Genomic DNA, 17,889 nt, shown 5'->3' with positions numbered 1-17,889 from the left:
TAGATTTTAAGTGAGTACAAGTCATGAGGTATAAAAGCCAGAAATGGTTATAAGACATATAAAGATACACCAGTGGTGAATTACCTAACAAACTATGTTAAATTCAAAGCAAAGTTTTCTCACTATATGCTTTCAGCAGTCTGCCTGACCAAACTTCTTAGGTCTCTTCTCCCAGAGGCCAACGAAGGCTTCCTTTGTCTCTTCACATGCAGTGAATGCGATGGGAAGTGAGAGAAAGAGGGGTGTTTCAGGGGTGTCTTTCCCTTCTTTTTATAGTCCCATTCCCCCTTTGAGAAGTCTTTCCAGCAGGGAGCAAGGCGACAGGCAGTCTGTGTGGAAGGGAACTCCATGTTGCTTCTTTGCTAAGATGTAAATTTTTTCTTCCTGTTCCCTTTTCTGCCAAAGAATGGCTGCTTAGCAGGTAATGGTCTATCAGCTCTGCTTTCACCTGGCTGAGACAGCCTCTTACCCTTTGTCTCTGAGGAATTGGTTTGGCCACTCCCCAGAGTTGTCTGGAAAACAGACTTTTAGTCGTGATCTCAGCTTGTGTTTATAACTTCATATACAATGCTGCTATGTGCATTTTGCCAGGATATTAACTGAGTTTTTAAATGATACCTTACAAGGCCCACTTTTTACAAAGGTTATTAGGGTGTAAGGTATGAATACAGTTGTATATTCTGTCAGTTACCTACTCTATTTTTTGGAGCCCCTTTGATGAAGAATGCCTAGCTTTGTGCGTTTTCAGCAGAAATGTGGATAGTTACATCCCTCATAAGCACAGTGTGTGTGGCATATTTGAGCATCCTGGGAGCTGGCCCCAGGACTTTATTGCTTTAAAATGGGCTGGGGTTAAAATAATGGAACATTCTGTGTGACAGATATCTCATGAATTCACCCAATATCCCATGTTTTCTTTCCCCTGAGCAGGGTTTCCAAATCTGATGTGATCTTCCAGCTACAAAGCTACAATGAGGGGAGGAGCTGTGGGTCAGAGATCTCAGGACCCAGAAGAAAGACAGTTCATGAAATTTGCCTGCATACGTGAGGAATCATTAATCCAAGTCAAAAACTGTCAGTGCCTGAAGGAACAGCTGGGATTCCCTACAAAGATCTTGAGAGCTCTCTTTTCCATTCCTGTTTCTGAGGTTTCCCTTTCTATCCCAGCAGATGTTGGGATGGTGATTCAGAATGAGAACCGGAATCCTCGGCAGAAGGATGCTAAGCAAGTGGAAACACATGTAACATTATTGCAAGGATCCAAAGGGAATGTGTTCATGAGTCATGAGTAGGAAAACGCCAGTGAGCGTCAGCACAAGCCAGAGATGCAGCAGGAAAACCAACCAGGTGAGAGAGTGGGTAAATCCATCAGTCGCTGGGAAGCTCAAAAAGACCTCCATGAAACCCCAGCCCAGCAGAGAAACCTCATGGAAGAGAGAAAAAATTCATGTATTGAGTGTGGAAAAAACTTCAGTAACCGTTCAGACCTTATTAATCATGAGAGAATCCACACAGGGGAGAGACTTTATGAATGTGATGAGTGCGGGAAAAGCTTCAGTCAGAGCTCACACCTTATAAGACATCAGAGAATGCATACGGGAGAGCGACCGCATGAATGCAGTGAGTGCGGGAAAACCTTCAGTAACCACTCAGATCTTATTAGACATCAGAGAATCCACACAGGAGAGCGACCGTATGAATGCTGTGAGTGTGGGAAAACCTTCAGTAATCGCTCAGATCTTATTACACATCAGAGAATGCACACGGGAGAGAGACCCTATGAATGCTGTGAGTGCGGGAAAACCTTCGCACAGAGTTCACACTGCATTCGACATCAGAGAATCCACACAGGAGAGAAACCCTATAAATGCTGTGAGTGCGGCAAAAGGTTTGCTGACAGTTCAGCCCTTACTAATCATCAGAGAATTCACACAGGAGAGAGACCCTATGAATGCTTTGAGTGTGGGAAAAACTTCATTGATGGCTCAGCCTTTACGAAACATCAGAGAATGCACACTAACGAGAGACCCTATGAATGCTGCGAGTGCGGGAAAAACTTCAGTGTGAGCTCAGCCCTTATTAGACATCAAAGGATCCACACAGAAGAGAGACCGTATAGATGTTCTGAATGTGGGAAAGGCTTCCATCAGCGCTCAGCCCTTATTTATCATCAGAGAATCTGCAAGGGGGATAAACACCATCTAAACCTTGTCTAGGGCTAAAAAAAATGTTTTCTTTAATCATTTTCCTAATTCCCACATAGTGAATTTTAAGGCTGTTGGCACCGTTTGATTCACTGTAGTCCCTCAGTGAGTTGTGTGCCTAGTATCAGGAATCCCCACCAACCCCAGCTGGGAGAGAGACGGGTGACCTTGACCATCAAGTTAAAATGTATCTGGGCCTCATCTCTACTAGGATTTTCCATGGCATTAGCTCAGTTGGGTTAGCTGTCCTGATGTAAAACCACAACTAGTCTTGCAGTAAAGATATAGCCCCATATATAGTGCCCAGGAGTATGTAGCATATTTCCTCATGACCTGACCTAACTTCCATCATTTTTCCTAGTCTAAACAGACCTGGAGCACATATTTCTACTCTTCTTCCCACTGCAAAGCAGTCTATTAAAGTCCCCAGGTTCCCCTTTTGGGCAAAAATTGTCTCATTCTCAGTTGTCCTCATGTTGCCCTGTTGGTTGCTGAACAGCTGTCATTTTTAGTACCATTTCCCTCCTTCCCCATCACCCCAACAGTGTTACCTTCTGTCTGAGCAGGTCCTCAAAGAATCAATCCTGAAGCACTTACATGAGAGGAAAGTGATCAGGAACAGTCAGCATGGATTCACCAAGGGAAGGTCAGCCTGACTAATCTAATCGCCTTCTATGATGAGATTACTGGTTCTGTGGATGAAGGGAAATCAGTGGATGTATTGTTTCTTGACTTTAGCAAAGCTTTTGACACGGTCTCCCACAGTATTCTTGTCAGCAAGTTAAAGAAGTGTGGGCTGGATGAATGCACTATAAGGTGGGTAGAAAGTTGGCTAGATTGTCGGGCTCAACGGGTAGTGATCAATGGCTCCATGTCTAGCTGGCAGCCGGTGTCAAGTGGAGTGCCCCAGGGGTCGGTCCTGGGGCCGGTTTTGTTCAATATCTTCATAAATGATCTGGAGGATGGTGTGGATTGCATTCTCAGCAAATTTGTGGATGATACTAAACTAGGAGGAGTGGTAGATACGCTGGAGGGCAGGGATAGGATACAGAGGGACCTAGACAAATTGGAGGATTGGGCCAAAAGAAATCTGATGAGGTTCAATAAGGATAAGTGCAGGGTCCTGCACTTAGGACGGAAGAACCCAATGCACAGCTACAGACTAGGGACTGAATGGCTAGGCAGCAGTTCTGCAGAAAAGGACCTAGGGGTGACAGTGGACGAGAAGCTGGATCTGAGTCAGCAGTGTGCCCTTGTTGCCAAGAAGGCCAATGGCATTTTGGGATGTATAAGTAGGGACATAGCGAGCAGATCGAGGGACGTGATTGTCCCCCTCTATTTGACATTGGTGAGGCCTCATCTGGAGTACTGTGTCCAGTTTTGGGCCCCACACTACAAGAAGGATGTGGATAAATTGGAGAGAGTCCAGCGAAGGGCAACAAAAATGATGAGGGGTCTGGAACACATGACTTATGAGGAGAGGCTGAGGGAACTGGGATTGTTTAGTCTGCAGAAGAGAAGAATGAGGGGGGTTTGATAGCTGCTTTCAACTACCTGAGAGGTGGTTCCAGAGAGGATGGTTCTAGACTTTTCTCAGTGGTAGAAGAGGACAGGACAAGGAGTAATGGTCTCAAGTTGCAGTGGGGGAGGTTTAGGTTGGATATTAGGAAAAACTTTTCACTAGGAGGGTGGTGAAACACTGGAATGCGTTACCTAGGGAGGTGGTAGAATCTCTTTCCTTAGAAGTTTTTAAGGTCAGGCTTGACAAAGCCCTGGCTGGGATGATTTAATTGGGGATTGGTCCTACTTTGAGCAGGGGGTTGGACTAGATGACCTCCTGAAGTCCCTTCCAACCCTGATATTCTATGATCCTTGTGGAGTTTATCTTCTTCACATTCTGCAGAGTGTCAGTTGATGCAATATTCTCCACTCTCTGTGCTATGATTTCTTTGATCCTAAATCTGACTCTCTGGAGCTGGAGATGAAAGTGTCACAGACTTTAAAGGAGACTTTAAATTGATCTGAAACTCGGTGTGATCGTTTGGAATTTAAATCCCACTTTTCCTTTATTAGCAAAGCCACTTTTAGGGCTGAGTTGGAATTGTTTCCAGATGGGAAGATTGGCTATTTTTTCCCCATTACAAGGCTAAAACTTTCATAAATAACATGACTCAATAATAATGAGACAGTGCTGAGTGAAGCAGGTTTGAACGGATCAGAGGAGAATGAGGTGGGAGAATCTGTGGTCCTGATTCTGAGTCACCAGATATAAGCTGCTCTGAAATGTCACTTAATATAAAACTGGACGTGTTATATTCCTCTTTGTAATGTGGGTTTTTCTCTTTCCTGGAGGCCGTTTGGTCACATCACTAGATATTAATTTTGTTTGACAGAATGTAGCTCAGAATTATGGGGGACTTGGAGACATATAACCATTTGCTAAAATTGCTTTTTACTTTCTTTTTGTTCTTTCCCCCCATCCCTTCATGATCACATGAAGAAAGTTTAAGTGTAGCTCAGTCAATAGGAGAGAATAGTCCAAGGTATTGGATACACTATCAAGGAAACAGTCGTGTTTTAAATCTCAGCTTTCAAATTGTGAACCACAGCACAACTCAAATTGTGTAACTAACTGAAGTAAATAGATATGATCACAACTGTATTTAACTATTTAGGTCAGGTTTTTTTCAATGATCTGGGGAGAGTGTTCCATAGTAAGTAACTTGAAAATAGGCAAAATGCATATGTATTTGGTTCCCAATGAGTTGTGACCCATGCCCTGCAGGAGGTTACTCCTGAAAATATCTCCTAGTTCATCCTCTGATTTGGGAAATAGAAGTGTTTTTGCTGAACTCATCTGTTCTAATTGCTGCGAATGTGTGTAACATGAAATCAGTATTGAATGTTAACTGGCAGAAATTCTGATCCAGGTCTGTATCCAGTTTCTAATTGAGGCCTGTACCACCTGATTAAAAATAAATGAACTGGGCATGTTTAGGGAAGCTATTCCTCATTAACACTGCTGAGATTTTGGGTGGGTTGGTAGAGGTTTCTACTCCAGAGAAGTGTGAATTTACCCTGACAAAGGTAAAAGATTTGGGAAGAATTCAGGTAGAAGTAGCAGGCATCCAATGGTTGGTTTTCACACCAGAGAAGGAAGCTATGAAGAACTATGTCCAACTCAAACTATTTTTAGAACAACATTTTCTATTTCAGTGGCATTGATTACAGTCCCAAAGGATGCCATAGTTAGATTGGGAACAATTGTCCCTTACCATTCGGATGCAAAGAGAGAAACTGTTGATGCCTTCAGAGGACATTCCTTCCCCCTGGATCGCAGTCTGTGTGCCTTGTTTGACAACAAAGATTTTCACTTTGTGCAAGTGATGGTAACCAATGAGGGAGTGTCAGGCTCCAAGTTCAAATGGCAAGGTACTTGAATGTTGAGTCCTTAATCTCTTAGGTTTGCTCTTGTGTATTATGTATTTGCATCACTTCTCTACCTCCTGCTACTTTGAAAGGTTTTAAAAATATGAGAATAAAGTAGAGGTGCTATTTTCATGGTGCAAATTTTCCCACATAGTGTGAAACCCCTTCCACCAACACTTACGGGAGAAGACCTAGAACTCACTGAAGTGGAAGGCACCTATGGTGGGGTAAATCACAACTTTAGAGAAACTTTCACCATATGGAAATGGGGATTAAAAGAAAACTAACATGATAATATTTTATAATTTTTGAATGTTACTGGTACCAATGAAAATTAAAGTAAACAGGAAGTTATTCTTAAACTAATAATTAAGAGTCTAATGTGATAACCCAAATTACATCAGAAAACAGAGTTACATTGTTTTTGTTAGTATTATATGAAATGGTGGCTAACACTGAAAATCTTCTTTGATGTCATTTTTCCTCTTTGGACTGAGGAGTTCTGAAGTAAAACCACACACCAAAAATTGGAGTAGTGGAATATGTGAGAGAAATAATGTACATGAGAATACTGAACTAGTGTGGTATTTCTATTTCAGATGGAATTTATTTCAATAAGCTTTAAAGTAAATTTCTGTTAAGAAGAAAACTAGTTCAGAAAAAAAATTGTCACCTTTTACCCAGTTTAACTGCAAGAATCACTGGGGTTTCCACTTCTCTTATTTGCAAAGGAAGGTTGTGAAATCTGTCATGGGATGGCCACATATATTTTTAAGACTAGTGATGGATGCATGATGCAGTAGGTAGTTTTTCGGTTAACAACTTTTGCAACCATCTGCCTCATTCCAACTGGAGTGGACCATGCTGTCTGCATCCAAGGCCTACTTCCCACCTGATTTGCCTGGAGACCTCGGGGGAGGCAGCATAAAGCATGGTGAGCTTAACTGTCAACCACAAAGATCCTTCACCTTCCTCATCAACTCTCAGTCTGGAACTGCCTGATTCCTCGACTGCAGCTACATCGCCTACTGCGCAGAAGTCCATAGGCTGAGAGTGCAGGAGAGTTCCAACCTCTTGTCATTTTTAGTATCATTTTGTTCATGTTTCGTTTGAACTAACTGGGAGATGTCCCGGACATCTTTATTACACTAGGGTGTGATGATGTGGCTCAGTGAGTGTATCTGAGTTATCACCTGTAAGAGCCACCCAGAAGAGGTACTAGAGAGAATCACTGACCACATCTAAACAGTCCTAAAACTCCACCCTGTGAAATCACTGAACAAGTGCTCCTCATTCTGTGAAAGCAGCTAACGAAACTCGAAACTAACGAGTTTGGCCATGATCCAATGGGGTCTGAGTGTACAAGACCACTCCAGCAGTCATTATACATTCTTTTCTGTACACTAATAAAGATAAATACCTTTCAAAACAGAATAGTTTTATTCACTTATGAAAACAGCTTCAACAATAAACTACAGAAATTAAAATACAATTTCAAAAAATAAAAATTGGGCACCTTATAAATAAACAAGAGGGAGGAACAGTGATCTCCACTGTAGCTACACATTCATCAACAATGGCTGTAACAGGTCAGTGTAGGAAAAGCTGTTGTTGTCCATACATTCCCTTGGTGTAGAGTGATAGGGGTAGGGTTGTGGGCCTTCAGGAATGCTGGTGTGGGGATGGTACAGAGAGGTGCTCTGCCATTCACCTGCTCCTCATTTGGTCTCACCTTTCATTGATTCCATCACCCCAGACATGTTGCACTGCTGCCCAGCGTCCCTCCTGGGTGTAATCTGCCTGTATGGGAGACTTCAATCACCCTGATATCTGCTGGGAGAGCAATACAGTGGTGCACAGACAATCCAGGAAGTTTTTGGAAAGTGTAGGGGACAATTTCCTGGTGCAAGTGCTGGAGGAACCAACTACGGACAGAGCTCTTCTTGACCTGCTGCTCACAAACCGGGAAGAATTAGTAGGGGAAGCAAAAGTGGATGGGAACCTGGGAGGCAGTGACCATGAGACAGTCAAGTTCAGGATCCTGACACAAGGAAGAAAGAGCAGCAGAATACAGACCCTGGACTTCAGAAAAGCAGACTTTGACTCCCTCAGGGAACTGATGGGCAGGATCCCCTGGGAGAATAACATGAGGGAGAAAGGAGTCCAGGAGAGCTGGCTGTATTTTAAAGAATCCTTATTGAGGTTACAGGGACAAACCATCCCGATGCATAGAAAGAATAGTAAATATGGCAGGTGACCAGCTTGACTTAACAGTGAAATCCTTGCTGATCTTAAACACAAAAAAGAAGCTTACAAGATGTGGAAGATTGGACAAGTGACCAGGGATGAGTATAAAAATATTGGTGGGGCATGCAGGAGTGAAATCAGGAAGGCCAAATCACACCTCGAGTTGCAGCTAGCAAGAGATGTTCAGAGTAACAAGAAGGGTTTCTTCAGGTATAGCTCACTTCATCGGATGCATATGCACCCTAGTGTATGCATCCGATGAAGTGAGCTATACCTGATGCATATGCACCCTAGTGTATGCATCCGATGAAGTGAGCTGTAGCTCACGAAAGCTTATGCTCAAATAAATTGGTTAGTCTCTAAGGTGCCACAAGTACTCCTTTTCTTTTTGCGAATACAGACTAACACAGCTGTTACTCTGAAATTCTTTAGGTATGTTAGCAACAAGAATAAAGTCAAGGAAAGTGTGGGCCCCTTACTGAATGAGGGAGGCAACCTTGTGACAGAGGATGTGGAAAAAGCTAATGTACTCAGTGCTTTTTTTGCCTCCGTCTTCACAAACAAGGTCAGCTCCCAGACTACTGCACTGGGCAGCACAGCATGGGGAGGAGGTGACCGGCCCTCTGTGGAGAAAGAAGTGGTTCAGGACTATTTAGAAAATCTGGACGAGCACAAGTGCATGGGCTGGATGTGCTGCATCCGAGAGTGCTAAAGGAGTTGGCGGATGTGATTGCAGAGCTATTGGCCATTATCTTTGAAAATTCATGGTGATCGGGGGAGGTCCTGGACGACTTGAACCTCATCAGAGTGATGTGATGGTGGGAGTCTGCTATAGACCACCGGACCAGGGGGATGAGGAGGATGAGGCTTTCTTCCGGCAGCTCACAGAAGCTACTAGATCACATGCCCTGGTTCTCATGGGTGACTTTAATTTTCCTGATATCTGCTGGGAGAGCAATACAACGGTGCATAGACAATCCAGGAAGTTTTTGGAAAGCGTAGGGGACAATTTCCTGGTGCAAGTGCTAGAGGAGCCAAGTAGCGGGGGGGAGCTTTTCTTGACCTGCTGCTCACAAACTGGGAAGAATTAGTGGGGGAAGCAAAAGTGGATGGGAATCTGGGAGGCAGTGACCATGAGTTGGTTGAGTTCAGGATCCTGACACAGGGAAGAAAGGTAAGCAGCAGGATACGGACCCTGGACTTCAGGAAAGCAGACTTCGACTCCCGCAGGGAACGGATGGGTAGGATCCCCTGGGGGACTAACATGAAGGGGAAAGGAGTCCAGGAGAGCTGGCTGTATTTCAAGGAATCCCTGTTGAGGTTACAGGGACAAACCATCCCGATGTGTCGAAAGAATAGTAAATATGGCAGGCGATCAGCTTGGCGTAACGGTGAAATCCTAGCGGATCTTAAACATAAAAAAGAAGCTTACAAGAAGTGGAAGGTTGGACATATGACCAGGGAAGAGTATAAAAATATTGCTCGGGCATGTAGCAATGAAATCAGGAGGGCCAAATCGCACCTGGAGCTGCAGCTAGCGAGAGATGTCAAGAGTAACAAGAAGGGTTTCTTAAGGTATGTTGACAACAAGAAGAAAGCCAAGGAAAGTGTGGGCCCCTTACTGAATGAGGGAGGCAACCTAGTGACAGAGGATGTGGAAAAAGCTAATGTACTCAATGCTTTTTTTGCCTCTGTCTTCACGAACAAGGTCAGCTCCCAGACTGCTGCGCTGGGCATCACAACATGGGGAATAGATGGCCAGACCTCTGTGGAGAAAGAGGTGGTTAGGGACTATTTAGAAAAGCTGGACGTGCACAAGTCCATGGGGCCGGACGAGTTGCATCCAAGAGTGCTAAAGGAATTGGCAGCTGTGATTGCAGAGCCATTGGCCATTATCTTTGAAAACTCGTGGCGAACGGGGGAAGTCCCGGATGACTGGAAAAAGGCTAATGTAGTGCCAATCTTTAAAAAAGGGAAGAAGGAGGATCCTGGGAACTGCAGGCCAGTCAGCATCACCTCAGTCCCCGGAAAAATCATGGAGCAGGTCCTCAAAGAATCAATCCTGAAGCACTTATATGAGAGGAAAGTGATCAGGAACAGTCAGCATGGATTCACCAAGGGCAAGTCATGCCTGATTAATCTAATCGCCTTCTATGATGAGATTACTGGTTCTGTGGATGAAGGGAAAGCAGTGGATGTATTGTTTCTTGACTTTAGCAAAGCTTTTGACACTGTCTCTCACAGTATTCTTGTCAGCAAGTTAAAGAAGTATGGGCTGGATGAATGCACTATAAGGTGGGAAGAAAGTTGGCTAGATGGTCAGGCTCCACGGGTAGTGATCAATGGCTCCATGTCTAGTTGGCAGCCGGTGTCAAGTCGAGTGCCCCAGGGGTCAGTCCTGGGGCCGGTTTTGTTCAATATCTTCATAAATGATCTGGAGGATGGTGTGGATTGCACTCTCAGCAAATTTGCGGATGATACTAAACTAGGAGGAGTGGTAGATACGCTGGAGGGTAGGGATAGGATACAGAGGGACCTAGACAAATTGGAGGATTGGGCCAAAAGAAATCTGATGAGGTTCAATAAGGATAAGTGCAGGGTCCTGCACTTAGGACGGAAGAACCCAATGCACAGCTACAGACTAGGGACTGAATGGCTAGGCAGCAGTTCTGCAGAAAAGGACCTAGGGGTGACAGTGGACGAGAAGCTGGATCTGAGTCAGCAGTGTGCCCTTGTTGCCAAGAAGGCCAATGGCATTTTGGGATGTATAAGTAGGGACATAGCGAGCAGATCGAGGGACGTGATTGTCCCCCTCTATTTGACATTGGTGAGGCCTCATCTGGAGTACTGTGTCCAGTTTTGGGCCCCACACTACAAGAAGGATGTGGATAAATTGGAGAGAGTCCAGCGAAGGGCAACAAAAATGATGAGGGGTCTGGAACACATGACTTATGAGGAGAGGCTGAGGGAACTGGGATTGTTTAGTCTGCAGAAGAGAAGAATGAGGGGGGATTTGATAGCTGCTTTCAACTACCTGAGAGGTGGTTCCAGAGAGGATGGTTCTAGACTATTCTCAGTGGTAGAAGAGGACAGGACAAGGAGTAATGGTCTCAAGTTGCAGTGGGGGAGGTTTAGGTTGGATATTAGGAAAAACTTTTTCACTAGGAGGGTGGTGAAACACTGGAATGTGTTACCTAGGGAGGTGGTAGAATCTCCTTCCTTAGAAGTTTTTAAGGTCAGGCTTGACAAAGCCCTGGCTGGGATGATTTAATTGGGGATTGGTCCTGCTTTGAGCAGGGGGTTGGACTAGATGACCTCCTGAGGTCCCTTCCAACCCTGATATTCTATGATCTCAGCTCTTTCAGCATCAGATTTCTTTGCTGTTGAGGATGTGCCGATGTGCCACTCTCTTTCCAGGATTCCCCGCGCCCCCCTGGTGAGGAGCACAGGGTGGGATTTTCAAAAGCACCAAGCTCATTTAGGAGCACAAAGCCCACATGCCTTTCAGGGGACTGGAACTTATCCAGGGCAGTGAGCAGGATTCAAACCTACCCAGGAGAACCCTACTGCACTTCACAGCCACCTCCTCCACCACTCAGCCAGGCCTAACCAAAGTCTCCATTCAGACAGAGAAGTTGGGGACACCAAGGACTGAACGCAGGATCCCCTATGTGCAAAGCTCACACGGAACCACTGGGCTATAGCCACAGACCTGTTACACAGAGGCAGGCCACTCAGCTGGTGTTAAGCCCGACAGTCCCGCATTTCTAGAGTTTGTCCCTCATCCACTACTTGGCTGGTGGACGTCACTGGACAACATTTGAAGAGCGCCCTCACACACAAGGTCACGCCGGCAGGGGCATTCTCCAAAATGACGCCCCTGTGCTGCGTGCTCTTAAAAATGGCTGCAGCAGTGTGACATCATACACACCATGTGTGAGGTCATGCTGGCGGGCAAGGGATCCCGCCATCCCCAGAAGTACCAGACGCTCCACAGTGTTCTGGGTATGTGACAGTGGCTCCCAGAGCCCTGCTTTTCCCTGAGCATCCTCTGGCCTCAGAGCCACATGGAAAGCAGATTCCCTCCCCCTCCTTGGGAGCCCATCTATCTCTGCTGGGGGGCTTGTGGCTCAAAGAGCGAGAGGAGAGTTCTTCCAGCAAGCACTAGGCCATGCTGGCTCAGAGAGAAGGGCTGTTTGGGGGCAGGCTGGTTTATTGAGGGCTTTCCCTTCATTTGTGTTTAGCGCTAATCGGATCATTTCAAGTGGAGTGTGGAGGGGCAGCCCCAGAGCAGGGCTCTTGGTGCGGGAGAGTGATGGAGCATGCTTCAATCTCAGGGCTGCAGGGGCTGAGCAGGACTTTCCTGCCAGTCCCTCCTCCTGGCAGCTGGCGTTAGCTATGGCATCAACCCATCAGCACTAAGAGCACTCTGTCACTGATACTCTCCTTGGTCCTATTGCTGGTGCCAGGCAAGGTGAACACAGAGGAGGAAGCAGCCTGATCCCAATGCAAAGGGATGAGGAACAGAGAGGCCCAAGAGACATGATCTGCTGAAGGGGGCAGGGAGTTGGGGGGAGGGGTGCAAGGAAGGGAACTCTGAGATGTGATGGGGCAAAGTGGGAGATGGCTCGTGCAGTCTCTACATTCCTCAGCAAATAGCTGTGCAGCTCCCTGGCCAAATGTGGGTCACATCTCTGACTAGTGGCTGGGCCGCCTACAGGTTAACAGCCTACTACTACCAGCCCCTTGGAGAACTCAAGTGGCAGAGGTCTGCAGGGTGGGCATAGAGGTCCAGGCCTGCTGACAACACAAGGGGGGTTCATACAGCTCGCCAGGCTGGAATTTCTCTTTGTTCAATTCGTCGTCTTAAAAAAAAATGTAGGAAATGACACATAAAAATGTCAGTTCCCTTTTCTGTGGGCGTGTCGGGTTATGAGAAGAGGGGCTTTATCTCCTAAGAAGATCCAGCAGTGCTGTGGGTTGGTGCTGCGCATGCAATGAGGATGACCGCTCTGGCCCAACTTCTCCTCTGCAATAATCTCTCTGCCTTTCTCTTGCCACATCCTGCTAGCCCCAGATTAGGTTGTCTCAGACACAGACTGTTTGGTACCTGACAAACCCCCAGCATGGAGTGGCCCCTAAGGTCAGGAAACCCCAAAAGAAGAGAAAAATCAGCAGGACTTCGGGGGTGACTCCTCTCTCAAAGGGCCTGGCAGACTCAAGCCAGGCCCCCCTGAAGCTAGTCCCCTAGGGACAGGGTTTCATTATCTATTTACCTGGTTGCCTGGAGAACCCACAGTCCTTTTGTGATGTCAGGTTGGGGAGGGTTCTGAGCCCATCTGAGCTGCAAAAGAAGAGGGAAGAAGAGGGGCTGGGCACTGTCTGGGTCTTCCTGGGTTCTTCAAACTGGTTCTTTAAAAATGGATTCTCCATAGATCTTGGCACTAGCCATTCCCCACTGTGAAGGAATCTGAGGAGACCAGCTGCGGAAAGACAGATAGATACGGATGGACAGACTCGTGGGAAGGGCCCCTGTTCTGGACAGCTCTCTCTTTGGTATCTGAGCTAGGTTGAAGGGGAAATGAATAACCTTTGCTCATCAGATGGGGAGCCATTAAATATAAAGCAAAGGAACACATGAAGAACAGGGTTTGTTCTCTATGGCTTGGGAGGTGGAAGAAATCTGCTAACTTCTTGCTGAGAATTCAATTCACTTTGTCAACAGAGTTAAGGTTGCCTGGTGGGATGTCGTCCCCTGGCAGAACCTCAACTTCAGCACAGCTCAAACTTCAGAAAACAAAGAAACACAGACTTAAGGTATCCCACACGCCCTTATCTCTGTCCTCTTAGAAACGCCCCACTTGGCCCCTTTAACACACATACTTTTACTTTGCCAGCGCCACGTCCATTTCCAACCCTGAAGACCAGACCCCCCAACCTCATCCAGTCCTGACCAGGCACAACCCCAGGGCAAGCCAGATGGGGGCGCAGGGTGGGCCTTCCCATGATAGTGAGAAGCAGAGCAAGAAATACCCCCACCTTACTGACACCTCCTCACTCAGTCACATTGACCTCCATTCCCTGCTCCCACAAGGCTAGGTGGGGGAGCTCATTTTCCCTTGCAATGCTTCGAATCCCCTGAGGAACAACTGGAGTGGAGATCAATGCCCCCCTCAGCTGATCTCCTGTGAGAACCAAAGGGTTAATTGACAGGTTGCTGATTCAGCTCCTAGGTGGGCCTCCTTATCTCCACCCAGATTCTCTACTGTTCCAGCCTAGGTTAATTTTTGACAAAAACATGACTCAACATCCCTTTGAGTCATTTTATTACAATGAACAAAAAAAAATCAACATCATACATCACAAAGGCTAAACTAGGATAAACATAACTCAACATTATGGATTGAACACACAGTTATCAAGTTCAAGTTGAACCAATAAATCAAGGCATGAACAATGATATTGCTTTGGAATCGTCATCAGTTTAATCTAATCATCAGATTAATACAACAGATAAACAACTCATCTGTTTTAGAAGAGTAATCCAGTGAGAAGGCTGTCCATTTAGTCATAAACCCCAGTCAGAGAACTTCACCCTGGCAGCTCAAGCCACACTGAAACCAATGAATATTTCAATACTGAAATCAAATGATTGTTCACGTTTAAGCTACAACCTCAAAGCCAATTAAAGCTTCCGCCTCAGATTTCACTGTCATGTGACTAAATCCTTCTCCTTCCCACTCCAACACAGATACAGCCTTTATCAAGGCTGTCATCAGTAGAAATGTAACAACTGCCACACAAAAGATGTGGGGAACTATTCCTTCTGGCATCTTCCCACTGTGGATTTTACAGGTGATCAACACAGATGTATTCAATGAACCACCCAGTCACACCCCAACATGATAGAAAGGCGGGGGGCATACCCCAGATTATACAAAAAAAAAAAAAAAGGAATAATAAACCACTAAAACATGAGAGTTGGAGCGCTCCAGCTCTCTTACTCTGTCGATTCATGTGTAGTAGGAGCTATAGCTGCAGTTGAGGAACCAGATGATTGAGTAGCTTGTCCAGCACTCCATGCTCACAGACTTTCCCAGGTGCAGGGAGACTAATCGATGTTGGCACAGGCTGTCACTGATGTCATGATTTCCCTCCCCAGAGGGGATCAGGCTCTCTCATATATCTTGTTGACCTGAAAGTCGAAGGACTTCAGCCTTTATCTTGATCTTTATGGTTGATGATTCTTCTTTACGGTGCCTCCCCAAGATCTCGGGGTAAATCAGGTGTGAAGTAAGCCTCAGATACCAACAATGTGGACAATCTGGTTGGAATGAGGCAGATCTTGGGCTAGCATCAGTTTGGGAAAGTTTCCTTTAATCCAGCCTTTTTCTCAAGATATCTATTGTGGCAAACCACATTCAGAGTGGATGTGCAAATCCAAGGCCCGTTTTTTGAAGGTTGCCATACATTGGCCGCAGGGTTCAATGGGTCTGAGCACCCATAAAAATACCTATTTGGGAAAGTTTTTTTAAAATCAAAGCTACTCATTGCATCATGCATCCATCACCAAGCTTAAAAATAAATGTGGATATATCATGAGAGATGTCATATCTTTCCTTTGCAAACAAGGGAAGTGGGGAATTCAGTGACCCTCACAATCTCAGTGAGTAAAAAGGTTAAAGTAAAACTTATCTCTTTAAGTAGTTTTCCTCTTAATAGAAATTTACTTTAAAGTTTATCAAAATAAATTTCATTTGAAATAGAAATAACTGAAGTCTATACCAGGTCTTTATTCTCATATACATCTCTCACATATTCCACAACCCCAATCTTTAGAGTGCCATTATAATTCACAACTTTTTAGTCCAAAGGGGATAAATTACATCAAATAAGCTTTTCAGGATTAGCTACCATTTCCTATATTTCTAAAAAGAAAAAATATATATAATTTCCAGTATAATTTGAATTGTCACATAATTAGTCTCTTACTCTAACTAATAATTAACTGTATGTTTAATTTCATTTTCATTGCTAACAACAACATATTCAAAGATTACAAAACCCTATTATAGGTCTTACTTTTTTTTCACCCCCCATTTCCACCCAGTGAACCCTTGAGTAAAGCTGTGGTTCACCCCAACATTGGTGCCTCTAACTTGTGTGAGTTCATTTACCCGGCGATCACCTGCCGTAAGGGTTGGTGGAAGATGTCTCACACTACATGGGCAGGTCTGCATCATAAGGAAAAACACCTGTACTCTATTTTCACACTTTTTAATCTTTCAGAGTAGCAGGAGATGGTGGAGAAGTGATGCAAATGCGTAAGAAACAAGATCAAAAGACCAAACCATAGAAACAGAACACAACATTTGTGCATGCTGCACTCTGAACTTGGAAGCTGACAAAGTCATTCTCTCGATGGATACAATCACTGGCACAGCACAAAAATCCTTGCTTCCCAACCAGGAAAAGAGATGGGGATCTACAGGAAAGGAGTGTTCTCTGAAGATATCAACAGTTTTTCTCTTTAGCTTATGACACTTTGGATCCAAATGGTAAAGGGCAATAGTTCCAAATTTATCCATGGCATCCTTTGGAACTGTAATCAGTGACACTAAAGTAGTGAAGGGTGTTCTAAAAGCAATTTTACCTGGATCATAGTTCATCATAGCTTCCTTTTTGGGGGTGAAATCTGACCATCGGGTACCTGCTATACCTACCTGAGTTCTTGCCCAATCCTTGGCCTTGTTTGGGGTAAATTTATACTTCTCTGGAGTAGAATTCTTCACCAAACCATGCAATATTTCATCAGTGTTAGTGAGGATGGCATCTCCAAACATGACAAATGTATTTCTTTAAACTGGTGGCACATGTCTAAATTATCTCAGAGTCTCTGTAAACTAGGAGAGGTGGGATTTCTATTAAAAAATAGATACTTTTCTGCAACTATCTCGCATTCAAAACTGATTTACTTTTATACACATTTACAGCACCTACAAAGGGTGAGTTCAAAAAACCCACCACCTTTATTTCCTCTGTATCTGCATAGTTAGGGATAATATCTCCCATGTTATTTGATTATGCAGGAGATATCTTCATAAGTAATCTCCTGTAAGGCCTGGGCCACAGCTGCTTCGGGGATCAAATACATGGGTATTTTGGCTAGTTTCAAGTCATTTACTGTGAAATTCTCACTCCAGATCATCTGAGACTATACTGACCTAAACTATTGAATATTACTGTGATCACATGCAGTTACTTCAGATAGTTGCATCCTTTGCCTAGTCTGATGTTGTTCACCATTTCAGAGTGGAGATTTAAAAATGCTATGGTTTCTTTGTTAGCATGTCCAGTAGCTTGGGGTATGGTCTCCACGTGACTGGAACTTTCCCTATATCATCATGGAGGGGTAGGGGAAAAGGAAAAATAAAGTAAGAACATAAGAATATAAGTACAGCCATACTGGGTCAGAGCAAAGGTCAATCTAGCCCAGTATCCTGTCTTCTGACAGTGGCCAATGCCAGGTGCCCCAGAGGGAATGAACAGAACAGGTAAACATCAAGTGATCCATTCCCTATCTCCCATTCCCAGCTTGTGGCAAACAGAGGCTAAGGACACCATCCCTGCCTATTTTAGCAAATCATCATTTATCTCAAAGTCCCCAAAAATAAATCTGAGAAAGAAAAACCCACATCCCAAGGAGGTATACAACAATTTAAATTTCATACAAAGTGAAATTCCAGAGAAGGCTATATCTGATGACTCAGAATCAGGACAAGAGATTCTCCCCATCCTGTTTTCCTCTGATCTGTTCAAAGCTACTTCACCCAGTGCAGTTTCATTATTATTAGTCATGTTATTTACTAAAGGTCATTACATCATTGTAATAGGGAAAACAACCCAAATTTCCTCCTGCGAACAATCCTAACTCAGCAGGAAGAACCTCAGGAGTAGCTTTGCCCATAGATGGAAAATGGGATTTCAATGCTGACTCATCACACTGTGT

At 44.7% G+C, this 17,889-nt stretch overlaps 1 protein-coding gene across 1 annotated transcript in view; it reads left to right on the top strand.

Moving 5' to 3' along the window:
- The window catches only part of LOC144258221 (uncharacterized), a 160,273-nt gene that overhangs the window by 12,307 nt on the left and 130,077 nt on the right, over positions 1-17,889 (top strand). Inside the window, exon 2 of the mRNA XM_077806626.1 lies at positions 931-2,149. Within this exon, the coding sequence (XP_077662752.1) occupies positions 1,326-2,149 (824 nt within the window). The 5' untranslated portion in view covers positions 931-1,325. The remainder of the gene's footprint in view (positions 1-930; positions 2,150-17,889) is intronic.

Source organism: Eretmochelys imbricata, chromosome 28 (assembly GCF_965152235.1).
Source record: "Eretmochelys imbricata isolate rEreImb1 chromosome 28, rEreImb1.hap1, whole genome shotgun sequence".
In the NCBI taxonomy this organism is placed as follows: domain Eukaryota; kingdom Metazoa; phylum Chordata; order Testudines; family Cheloniidae; genus Eretmochelys; species Eretmochelys imbricata.
This window is presented reverse-complemented; position numbering and strand designations above follow the sequence as displayed.